Source organism: Gavia stellata, chromosome 10, assembly GCF_030936135.1.
Source record: "Gavia stellata isolate bGavSte3 chromosome 10, bGavSte3.hap2, whole genome shotgun sequence".
NCBI lineage: Eukaryota > Metazoa > Chordata > Aves > Gaviiformes > Gaviidae > Gavia > Gavia stellata.
The window spans coordinates 27044331-27057398 of record NC_082603.1 but is presented as its reverse complement, the minus strand read 5'-3'; the positions used below and the strand labels follow the sequence as shown (position 1 = coordinate 27057398).

The window sequence follows — 13068 nt, the reverse complement described above, 5'->3', positions numbered from 1 at the left end:
GTCTCATCGCAGAGAGATGAGTCAGATGAATCATTCTGCGGTTTTAATTAAAACATCTTATGTGGGCAGCTTTTCAACAGCATTTCAACATTTCAACGAGGTGGCAGTTTTGCAGTCTGGCCCACGCTTATCTGTCCACAATGCTCATGTGGCCCCACCAGCACAGTGTTTCTGAATCTTTGCTGTATTTCTTCTCACTATCTTCGTGTGAGGTGGGGAGTTATCTCCATGGGTGGATGGAAAACTGGGGCACAAAGAGTTTTTTAACTGCCTGAGGGAAACTATGGCAGCACAGCTAGTTTAGCATTAGTTAAACTACTAACCTCTAAACCACTGGGCAATCCCTCCCCTATTGGGATTTGATAGGCAGCGCTCAGGCCTGGAGAGCTGTGAAAGCACTGGCAGTGCTGTGCTGCTCCAAATAAATATGAGACACATCTCGACCGCCGCGGAGCATGATGCAGATGTCATCTGAGTCTCCCTCCCAGTGCCTGAGACTCACCCACTCCTCTCAGCACTTTCTGGTACAGATGTTTCCTATGTGGAGCTGCTTTCAGTGAAAGCAGATTTGTACGGGCTTTCTGTTTCTGGGCTTAGTGCCGCCTGGTACATGCCTGTCAGTCTCACACATGCGGTATGGAGACATCACCTATCCAGGATTGATCTTAGCTACCCAGGCACACCGCAACAGCAGGAAAAAAAGTCAAGGGCTTTCTGTGTCTGACACCAACATAAATTCAGTTCTACTGTGCAGACAGCGTAGCAGAAGATGGGGATCCCTAGGGGCCCTTTTGGCTAAGGCAGGATCCCTGACCTGTGCTGTGAATCCAAAGCTTACAGTAGAAGGTGGTCTGAGACAGAGAGGAGTCCTCATTTATTAAAAGATGGAGTCCTTACAGGAGAACTAGCCAGGAATGATATTCAGTGTGGATTAAGAAGCAGTAGCAAAAGCTGAATGAAGGTTGCAAGCATAGAAGTTGAACCCTTGCTCCTCCAGACCCTTTGAAAATGAAGTGTGTATTCCAGTGCAGGGCCACGTTGCAGAGACAACCTGATCCCATGAGGCTGGTAGGAGGGTGCACTCTCCATGGGTAGAAAAGACAGTTCACTTTAATAATATATACTAAAAAAAACCCCCAACTTTAAATTACCAAATTATTCTGAGAATAGAAGAGTGATTTTGAGATAAAAAGCCCTCTGCTAGCAAAGGACTACTGGCTTTTCTGTAGTTTGAGCTGGATTACAGCACCGCCTCAGGAGAAGTCCTAGTTTGGTCACTCTCAAAGCGTTCCAGCTTTGCGTAGTGATAAGAAGCTAACGTGACTGCTAGAACCCATGCCAGATGCCAGGCATAGTTTTGATGAGTCTCTGACGTCTGTTAGACTTGTGATATTACATGCTTTTCAGTAGCTAGGCAGTGCTACAAATACTAGGCTGTGATACCCTCTCAAACAACTGGCACTTAGATAAAGCATTTCCAGGCAAACAAACAAATAAATAAACACAGACTAAGAAAACACACACGCACATACAATGGAGGGTGGAGGCTTCCTAACTGTCTTACTGTGCTCTGGGGAGCAGCAGAACAAGTGGTTTTCATTTTCCTGGTGTTTCACTTACTGCCATGTGGGGTTCTCTTAATGGGAGGAGAGCTGGGCTTAATCGCTGGTTTTCTGTATGTTTGTGTGTGTGTATAAACAGTTTATGTAGAAGCTGGGTCTGCCCAAGCTCGTAACAAGAGCCATTTGTCATTCGTGTTCACAAAGCACCCCCAGTGAAGGTTTCAACCACTGCCGATCCCCAGTCTAATTTATTATTTTTCCTTGACAAATTAAATCTGCAGAGATTACATGAAGGGCACCTGAGGATCTTGATATCCCTCTGGTCAAGGAAGCTGGTTGGCCTAATTCTTCTGCTGGGCCAGCAGAAAGCCTCTGGTAGCCGTGCATGGCCATTCCCTCCCTTTCCTCCATTGGAAGGTGGCTGGCACCAGAATTGCTCCAAAGACCCATCACTGTCCTCCCCCTTTTCTCAGCAGAGGTTGTTAGTAGGGTACCTAAGTAGACCTCCATGACTCCTGGTGGCCAGTGCCAGTTAGACGCAGGAGGAAGGAACCACTGCCTTTATGCAGACCCTCCTCCTCCTGCGTTTTTAGCTGTGTTGGTAACTCCTTGGAGCAGGTGAGCCCCCAAAGCTCCTTTGCAGTGAGGTCTACATCAGCGTTCAGAGAGGGAGGCTGCAAAGGCTCTCACTTTTGTACAGTTGAGTGCTGTGTCATTGTATCCTCACAATGCTCTGGCTGTATGTCTGTCATCATCTCATACCCATCACTTGTCAGCTTGCTGAGATGGAGCTCTTTAATGTGTGCATAGTTTATTTCTGGGATTCTTAAACGTACCAATAAAAATAATAATAATAGACATTGCAATGAAGAAGAGATATTTTCTGGGGTCAGTGCAAGTTTTCCTGTTTTAAGGGGAGAAGGCCTGGGCCCTGTTGTTTGTAACTAGTCAGTGAGATTTGCCTGAATTCATTAAAAATCAATCATCTTTCTTGTGGCCTCAGATGCCTCCTAGATATTCAAGCTGTAGTTCAAGGTCTAATCTCATAAGTTTCAATCAACAACCAAGAAAGAGAATATAAAACCTTCTTTTCTTCCTTAAGGTTTCAGCAGCAATGAGCATGCTTCATTAATGAAGAATCTTAATGAAGGATGGATTTGTCAGGCAGAAATAAGCATTTGATACAAGCAGTTTCATCAGCATGAGTTAATACAGAGAGGGAACCCAGGTGAAACCAGCCTAATATGTAGAGAAACCTTATGTGATGTCCATTAACATTAGGGTTGATAGAACAGCAGTAGACATTAGAGCGAGTGGAGTTTGGAGGAAGAACTCTCCTGCCTTCATCATGTTTCAAGGGCTCTGTCCATTACCAGGCAATAAAAATGCCCACAGACAGCCTGAAGTGTTGTCTGAATAGGGTTTCTGACAACTGTTTTGTTCTTTTCTTGGAAGCACTCAGGCCCTGTGATAAAAACATTGCCGATGGGCTATAACAGCATTTTGGAGAAAGGCAGGCTGGCTCTGTGTTCCTTTTTTTAGCTCAGCAGCCATCAATGGCTAAGCAGATCAGCTGTTTTACAATGTCAGCTACGGAGAGGAAAAGTGGATTCAGTATAACAGAGATGTGGGATCTCTTGCAGGCACGGTCTTCTTATGGCTCTTTGGTTCCACACTTCTGCGTGCTGCTCAGTTTAAGTGGTCCATGTCTCTTTCCTTCTCGTGATAGCAGCTACTTATGTGCCTGTGTTATCTGTTGTCTTGCAATTGCAAGAGCCTGGACTGAACAAGGTACTTAGGAAGACAAGTTGCCTTGCTTGTACAGATTTGTGATCCACCCAGTATCACACCTCTGCCAGGGCCCAGCTTCGAGAGCATCAGAGGGAAGTGCAGGAAACAGCGCCAGGCGTACGCTGAATATTCTGCCCTTAGTTTAAGTCTGAAGTCAGCGAAAATGTTTTAGTCCCTCAAGCTAGGCATTTGGTACTTGTTCAGTTGATGTCTCTGCAGAGAGTTTATTTTTAAGATGTGATGGAAAATATGGACTTCTGCAGACGTTTCTTCTCTCTGGAGGATCAAGCGGGGAAGGGAAACCAGTTCCCAAAGGAGACAACCTGGGAGCAGAATTCAATTTGGATTGCAAACAAGTAGGATACAGACAGCAGTTGTGTATTAGCTGTAATTCTACTGAGAAATCAAAACTTCAGAAATGTCACAATTAGACCTGAAGAAACTTGGTGTTGCAGATTGGGCCGAACTGGATAAGAATTTTACGCTTTGCAGAACCTGTTGAATGATGGAAGTTAATTTCCAGCACCTGAAAAATCTGCTGTGTATAATTAATATGACATCGCCTTGAAGAAACAAAGAAAGATCAGAGAGTTTATAAAGAGGAAACAGAGATTACATTGCCCAGTAATAAGTCCACCATTGTTCTTTGTTAAAGCAACATATATGTGTTTATTAAAAAGTTATTAAAAGGAAAGAGCAATATATTTACTCTTGTTACTAACGGTTTTCAAGCAATAACAGAAAAAAATGTGTGGAATAAAGCTTGAAAATATTCCAGTTCAATAAAAATGCCACCCTAAAATCTTCTTTTGTGGTATAATACCATCACTTTAGGTTCATCAGAAAGCCTGTGTATTCTTGGCAAATTTGGACAGAAGTCAGGATTTCCAATCCAGAAGTAATGCTGATACTCCAACATTTGTTTCTGTCCAATATCAGGGAGGAAAAGCAGAAATACTGAAAATTCATTGCAAAGTCAGCACTCAAAAATTTATTAGAAGACACTGAAACATTTCAGTTAACGTTATGTGGCAAGTCTTTCAGTGGTACATGGACATACAGGAGTTGTAATTTGAATGTGAAGCCCTTTCTCTCCTCTGTGAAGTAGACTTCCAGAATGAACCAGATGTCCCAGGACAGCTGCATAGCTACGTGCTCCCATGTTAAACCAGGATATTTGAGCAGAAAAGAGCCCATCTTGATCTAGAGGATAGTTATTCTGTCCAAGAATCTTTAAGTACAGCTTCCATAAGACCGTGAGGCACTAAAGGCAGCTGTATTATGAATATTTTGCTTAAACCAAACTACCCAGGTGGAAATAGCTTAGCACTAAATTAGTATGGTGATAGTAAGACAGTGAAGATTTAGGGAATGGAGTCTGAGGTGAGGCTTTGTGTGCCACAAGCAGAGAAGGTTCTTATTTGCTATTAATGTGGGAGATGGAAGCAAGACTGGAGGGTCGACCCATCCTTCCTCTGTGGGCACAGCCCATCTTCTGATGCTGGAGTGTGCAGTTTGCACAGTTTACACTAAAGATGCACGAACAAAGGATTATTTAGTTCAAGAATTGAACCAAAAAGTTGAGAAGGGGAAATAAGTTCAGAGCAATCTGAAATGGAACATTTTGAGGACATTTTTGAAGGCAGGGGTTGGGTTTTGTTGGGTTTATTTTGTCATTTTTATTTATTACTTGGATTTTTCTTTTTAATTGAGATCAATTTTTAAACAAAAAAGGCCACTTTGTAGCATTTAAGTCTTTGAAAACAGAAGACAAAAAAAATTTAAAAGCTTTGTTCAGAAAGTGCAGAAATGAAACATTTTGAGTTTTCTGAAATAAAAGAATTCATATGAAAATGTGGAAATGGCACGTTACAAATGTTTCAGCTGTCCTCTCTTTTTTCAGCAAATTCAACCGCTCAAGTTGCAGAAAGCTTGTATTTCTTCTCCTGTGCCCTAGATCAGCTCCACTTTTAGTGAAATGTAATAGATAACAAAAGTTTTACTCACTTCTCTTATTTTATAGTTTCTCAAACTGGGAAGGAGAACATCACCATCTATGGGAATATCTTGACCTCACAAGCTTTTCACTTCATTTATGCACAGTTGTGGGTTTGCATACATATATGTGTATACTGAGGACCAAATTCCCTTTCAAACTAAGGCCACAGTTCTTGAACAGTGATTCTTCCCACAGAAATAGTCTGACATGGATTCTGAGTCCAAAGATACCATCCAAGTTTGGGGTGGACTGTAATCTAATTTAACTACTTAACCTAATTTAACTGCTCGTGAGACGTAGTTGACTCTGGTGCAAAAATGAAAAAACAACTTTGTTTCCAAATTCTGTTAAGAAATGGAAATGCTTTAACTTTAGTGAACAGGCCTAAGGCACCTGATCCTAAAGAAAATAACCTCATTATAATCAAGCCAATCAGGTGAGTGAATAATCAGGAATTTCACAGGTATTCTCTTTTGCTGTCTCTTGAGCCCAAATTCATCCTCAGTAATTTACAGCACTTACCTGCAGCAGCTCAGGTAAGTTAGGTATGAGGAGAATCTAATTCTCCAATCTCTTCTTTGGAGTTACTCTCTTCTGCAGTAAAAAAATTGTGTATATATATATATGTATGTATGTTTTAATCTTGAAGGAGATGCACTCCATGGTGATACGCACTGGTGTTACCTGGTTATGTGGGAGACCACGGTCCAAATCCATACTTCACATCACTAGTAAGAGGCCCTATAAGCTATGCTGGGGTGGATTCAGGTTTCTGCCTGCTTTTCTGTTCTTCTTTTGTTTGCTGCTCTCCTAGGAGCTTTGAAAATCCGAGTTTCATAGCGTGGAAGAAAAAAAAAACGTAAAACTTCTTGTGGGACAGGACATTCTGGTGCCCGTCTTGTGGGTGTGCATGACTGCTCTCTCCGAGACACGCGTAAGGGAAAAAAGCAAGAAGCAGATGTCTCCGTGGCCTGTGGCAAGGGGAGCAAGGATGCGTGCAAGGGACTGACGAATTCCTGCCCTGACAAAAACTCCCAAACTAGAATTTATGAGAATCCGTCTATAATAAAACGCTCTTAACTTAGTGTCTGGCTGTCATCCGGGTGCATCCCAAGAACGGTGGCATAAGGATAAAGCTGCCACATCACACATTCCTTGCTATCACCACAGCTTCTCTCTTGGTGAAACAAAATCTTTCCTTGTCTGACAGTTCTGAAAATTGAAGCAAGAAAATCTCAGCGATGTTACTGTACTTGGAAGCGCGCACAAAGCGCGGCAGTCTTCTGAGCAAACTTTTCCATTGCTCGCACTACAAAGACAAGATGCAAATACCAAATTGGCAAACTTGCATTTTAGAAGATTCTGCACATATCTGAGGGAACAGAAACGTTACCGCAAGATTGCTGAAAAAATAGATTGATGATTTAGTTATGTGGAAGACGTGTATGGTCAGCAAAGGCATGTCCTCTCTCATGAGCTAAGGCAAGGGCAAATTCCTGGCCCTGCTGAAGCCCCCACCCCAGGGGAGGCTTGATGGGACTCACCCCAAGTGTTACTAGCATTACTCCGGCAGGGTCAGTGGGCAGAGGCGTTAGTGGGGTCTGCCTTGCCTGATGCTCCCCTCAGACAATTGTCAATGAATCAGAGGTTGGGAAAATCCCTGTTGGTGGGGACGAGGTGCGGTGCAAGGTGTGGTGTTAACACCACACAACCTCCACCGTTGAGGAAAGGTGGGGTATTTGCAAGAGGTCATTCAGAGCAGGAACAAAATGTGGATGCTCTGATTCACCCTACAGAGAAGGTTTTCAAGCCCAGAGGTGGTCGTGGCTCTCTGAGCTGCAGAAATTGGATACCTGATGTGAGGGGTAGGAAGATGCTTGCCTGGGCAGGTAGAAAGGCATGGCCAGACTGCCAGGTGGCTTGGGGTTGAATGAAAGTGGGACCTGGGCAATTTTAAGCTGGGAATTATGAAAAGAAGCTATTACAGGAATTCATTATTTTAATACCATTTTTCTGACCAGATCTACTCGATGACCCTAGCAAATCCCAATGATGAGTCAATTTTCTATTGTCGGTGCCAGCACAGAGCGACACTGGAGACCACAAGACAGAAAGAGGAATGCTGAGACAGCCTAATGGAGCATACAGCTCAGCCTAAACTACTTACGTGTTTTATTTCATTCTTCTAATTCTTGAAAAGAATTAGAAAAGGATGGCAAATTTCACCAGAAGTGAAACAAAACCACAAGGGTCTTTGTCTGTGGATTAAGCGTTTTCAAGAACTAGCAAGAATAAATGTTTTCCTGTGTTCACTCTGTTTTCCGTACCTTAGGACCAAGCCACATAGGGTATTTGCTGAGACTCCCAAGTTTTCTTATTTGGACTCTTGTTATTTTAGATAACTTGTGTTGCAGAACTGTGCATCCCAGGGAAGGAAATTAAGGTCAGAGATGAGAAAAACCCACCTAAGGGCCTGAAATACTTTTAGTTTCTCAAAGACCACCCTGTGTGGGAATGATAGATTTAAAAATGGGTGGAACCTCTAAGCCTGGAGTTGTATCAAGTTATTCATGAAAAATCTCTGAGATCTTTGTGTGGACCAAGATATTTGGGTGGTACTTTCTCACTCTTTCTTCAGGAGAGGCACTGTGGCCTCACAAACTGGAAACCAGCCCTGCTTTTTCTCTGGCTTTAGGAATAACTATGTATCTTGAAAAGCTGTCTCAGCAGTAGTGAAGGAGTGGGAAAAAAAGTGTATTATATCCCCATGGTTTCATACAGTGCAGCTGTGCTAACAGAGTGCATTGAGACTGAGACCAAAGGAAAGGCATGAAATAGTCCATGAAATTATCAGCTGAATCTAACAGTAAAGCTTCACACAATGGGGATATCTGTTGTCCAGGTATCCTATTGCAGATGAGAGTTTTTTGTCTTTTTTTTAGGAGGAAAGAAATCCAGAATATTAATGAATGTAAGCCTTTGTATCAATAAAATTTTTACTGAAATCAATGGGAAAGTTATCTTCTGATAGGAAGTCTACCTTAGTTTGAATTAAAATCTTTAAATATTCTTGCAATATATTTGGATTAAATATCCATATTTTGTGGGATTAAAAGTTTTGATTTTACTTCTCGTTGAATGTCTGTAGGATGATGGTCAGATTTAAAAACAACCAGATCTCTAGTTTTATTAAATCAGTTTAAAAAAAAATTCATTTTTTTTAAAGAAGCAAGCATGCATCAACATACAGCCTTCAACAGTGCCTCCTAGGTCTTGGGGTAATTATCAGTAGTACAGGAATAATGGAACAAGTATCGACCAAATGTAATATGCAGTTGCCACAGTGGAGCTATTCCCCTGTGTCAACTCTAAAGTACAAGTGGTTAGTTTATAACCCTCTTTAGGTTACAACATTTTAGCGTTTCTTCAGTGTTTATTTATTCTCTTCCCAAAGAATGTTCTGAAATATCGAGTTTACAACCTGTGGCTTATGTGATGGTAGTGGAAACAATTAAGCTAGGAGCTTTCAAAGCCACCACTGGGATTTTGATGCCCAAACTCATTAATTTTAATAAGAAGTGAGCTGCCAGTCGTCTTAAGTGGTTTCTAAAATCTCAACCCATAAAAACACCTCTCTACTGGTTCCAGTTTACTAGGAGCTCAGAGCAAGGTAAACACGTGTAACAAAATAGTAGGTGTTAAAAGGTGGAAAGTATGTGTTCAAATGTCTCCAAGACCATTCAAGGAACGAAATGGCAGCCCCAGCCTTGAGCTGGCAGATGTGGGCTGATGTGGGGGCTGCTCCTACCTTCAGCGTCTTGGGGAATTACTGACTGATCAGAACATGAGGCACAGTTTCGGTGACAAGGAGAAGAAAGTCAATGGGAACAGAAATCTTGGCAACAGCTCAGTTCCAGCTCTGATGATCACATTGTTTGCTTTGGGCTCTCATGTCTGCTCCATGCTGTTGCCTTCTTAACATGTTTCTGCCCACCACAGCCTTGTGGCCAGGGTAGTGCTCTTCTCCCCAGCATGCGGATGGACGGCTGGGTTGCAGGAAGACCCAGGTGAATTCACACCACACAGTGAAGAGCAGAGGTATCCAGAGTGGTACCAGAATGAGCTGTCTTCGGGCATTATAAACCAGCTTGTATTCCTACTGCTTTGGTGTAAGTGCAGCAGGCAATGAGGCCGGGGCTTTCTTGCCACCCGTTGTTGCCTGCTACCATTGCAGTTATCCACATGGTGTTTGTAGATGCGTGGTCCAGGTCCTCCCTACCTGCCTAACCCGTCCTATCCAAGTTCACACTGTGTTATCTTTCAAGCTGCTAAATGGCTGCATTTGCATGTTGATACTTCACTGATCCACCATCATGGTTGGATGAAAATTAAGAACTGTCTGCGGTGGCCTGAGGATCCACCCAATGCAAACTTATGAGAGCCTTTGTTTTTACATGAGCCTGGAGATGGCTTTGCTTCAGCCATGAACCTATGTCACAGCCTAAGAAGAATTGAAGGCTTTGGAGAGCACCAAGATCTCTCAAAGGAAGTTGCTGTACTGATGAAAACTCATCCTCAACATGAATCATGGAATAAAGTCTTAATAGGGAAAAAAATTCAGAACCAGCAGATCTCTCAGTGATGTAAAATAGAGCATGGAGTGAGTATGAATGGTTTGAAAAGGGCTCACTGAGAGTCTGAATGCTTGGAAAAAGAGCAAAAATTTGGGATTTTCTTGTGTCTTTTACTAATGAAAGCAACCTTGGAGAATTTTAGAATTAGTTTAAACAAGTGTCTTTCTTTTCTCTATCTGTCATATGATCTCTGAAGAATTTCATTAATGTTGGCTATGAGTGACAAAGTTACTGTAGTTTTTGCCAGTGACTCGTAGTAGCAACGATTAATTATCAGTAGCTATTGGAAGGGCCTTTGGGTGAAACATGATGCAGTGGAAATAGAGATGACCATCTTGACTGCTGTTGTAATGGACTTCAAAAAAATCAAAAAGAAAAAATGCTGCCATTAGTAGTAGATGTGACTTTTCTGGAAGAGAACAAAATGTTCCATAAATGAAACATGTGGTTTCACTTGCAGCACATTTTGTACATTGTCACCAATGAAGTTTAGGATTTTTTATTACTTTTTCATTAAAATGTCTTACTGGTTTCACTCAGGAGGCAAAACTTTTCACGTGGCTTTAATTGTTTCTGTCATAAAAGTCATAGCATCCATGTAATAGAAATAGTTTTGTAGACCACAGCTTCATATTGCTCATTAATTCTCTTCCATTTTCTGTACCTACAACTCAGTGGGCCATCCCAGAGACAGAAAAAGTTCCTCTCTTGCAATTAAGACCAAACAGGAACTTCTACTGAAGTTAGGGGGAAAAAAATCACTTTGTGTCAATACTGGTTTATTAGGTTTTTGTTTCAGGTATCTTATCTCACAAATTTAAGTTCACATGGCTGTATGTCAAAGGAGAGTTTGTACTGACTTTTTTCTAAAATTAGTGAAACTCTAGAAGATGAAAACAATAAAAGGCCTTTTTCTGCATAGTTCCAGTCAGATGCAAGAAGTGGTAGTATTTCAAACAGGAGTGAAGAGTATTGTTTGTATTGCACTGTTGTTTCAAGGTGGCTTTGGACAGGTCATTTACCCCCTTTTTTTGCTTCATTTCTCCAGTATACAAAAACTGCTAGAGTTCAGGTCTCACATGTCCCATCCCAGCAGCCTAGCTATTAGGCCATGCTTCTGTCATCAGTCTGGGCTTCCCTGTCACCAATCCTAGCTCAGATGAACAAGCATAATTATTGTTGCAGTCAAAACAAGAGCTTGTTTTCCACAGATTATATCCAAAGTTGAAAAAAAAAAAAGGAGGGAACTAGTGTTATCTCATTAATTTAAGATCAGCTTCTGTTAAGGTATCTGTTTTCCTCAGAGAGAGTCACAGTTTTGCCATTTAACCTTCAGCCAAGCAGGGGAGGTGACGTTGACCCCTACCGCAGGCTCTGATTTCTGTAAGACGTAATTAAAATGCCAGAAAACAGCAATAGCGTATCAGCTGCCTTTTGCCCCCTTTTCAGTTTAGTGTTTATTTGAAAGCTTGCTAGGAAATGCCACTGCTGTCTTCAGTTGCTGCCCTAGAACAAAAGCTTTTCTCCTTGCACACCTTCTTAGCAGTTAGGAGCACCCACCAAGTAGCGTAGTCCTCTGCTTTCACTTTTTCTTAGCACGATCCCTCATTTATTCATCAAATGTTTAAATGTTGTGTTTTGCAGTTCAGGGTCGACAAAGACAAGCCCAGCCTTGGAAGGGTCCTCAGCAACAGCCCTGCCTGCTGTCCAGCTTTCTGGGCAGGTCCCACTGACGTCTCCTTCCTTGAAGCCCCTGCAGATGGACGAAGAAGACAGCCTGTCTCCTCACCTCCTGTTGCCAGATAGCATCAGCCAGCTGGAAGAGTTTGGCAGGCAGAAGAAATGGCACAAGAAGCAGCACAAACACCATCGCCAGAGGCAGTTCAATGACCTCTGGGTTCGGATAGAAGACAGGTGAGTTATAACTTTTATGGTCCCTGTCCTCTTCTTGCTGTCTCCTAACTAGTTGCTCTTTACAGATCCCAGCTCTTGTTGATTAGATGATAAGGAGGGTTGGAGAAAGGCTAAATGGGAGACACAGGGCGTGAGGTGATGGTTTTGGAGCCTAATGAAAAACTAGGAGGAAGGCTCATAGGCACGTTTGATCTAAAAGTAAAGAGAAAAAAAATCTAATGCTTAGAATATTTAAAATGTACAGAAACAAAGACTTGTCAGAGTAAAAACAGGGAAAAAATGACAATGGAAAATATTCTGTGTTTGCCCTCTTTCTTCTAATTATTATTTTCCAATCTTTACTGTCAGTTTTCAGCACAAAGACTCGCCCATTTTCCAACCATGCAGAATGTTCCTAGGAGTTTTTAAGATTCTGACATATCTAACTTTCAATCTTCTTAACTGTCTTATGGCACTGAAACATTTTAACATCTCAGACTGCATTGAAAACAGCAAACTGAGGCAAAATGAAGTACTTAACTAAGAAAGACCTCTGTGTGAAGAAAATGGAGGTAGGCACATTTCCATGGCCATTCCAATCTTGGTCCGAGGTTAAAAACTCCCATTCAGTGTTTGAATAAGAGCCTTCATGTTTGACCAGGGCTTCTCCATGTGTGCTTTTAGGATTCCTGGGCAATTTACTCTCCCACCTCTAAAACTGGGAAAGCTGTCAGTGCCGTTATCCAGGCCAAGTCATGGGCAGATAAACAGCCACAATGTTTATAGATGTCCTAACAAATAAAAGGAATGAAATAATCTGTTGGGAACTGGCTGTTCGCCTATACATGTAATGATTGTCTTTGAGCATTACTCTTATTCGCATTTTCATAGCACCTAAATTCCTTGCAAGTAAAATGAGTCAGAGTCTCTCAGAGGCTTCTCCCTCTGGTAAGGAAAAAACTCCATGTTTGTGTTTTGGGATTTTTTTTTTTAATTTTTATTCATTCTTTTTAATGGAGCAGTTGCCTCATTTTTTTGTCGTTTATTGTATTCTCAGGGTGAGTGAAGTAAGGGTTGTTATTAAGGTGGTGCTTATTAATCTTAATGTAGTAAGGCTAGTTCTGAGGTTAATGCCAGCCTTCGTAAGAAGGATTCATGTGTTTTTGTTCTCAAAGTGGTGGATCCTCTC

General features: G+C 41.9%; 1 protein-coding gene across 1 annotated transcript in view; it reads left to right on the top strand.

Annotated features, from left to right (window-relative positions):
- Window positions 1-13068, top strand: part of TRABD2B (TraB domain containing 2B) — a 293689-nt gene that overhangs the window by 261104 nt on the left and 19517 nt on the right. Inside the window, exon 6 of the mRNA XM_059822056.1 lies at window positions 11631-11900. Coding sequence (XP_059678039.1) covers window positions 11631-11900 — 270 coding nt within the window. The remainder of the gene's footprint in view (window positions 1-11630; window positions 11901-13068) is intronic.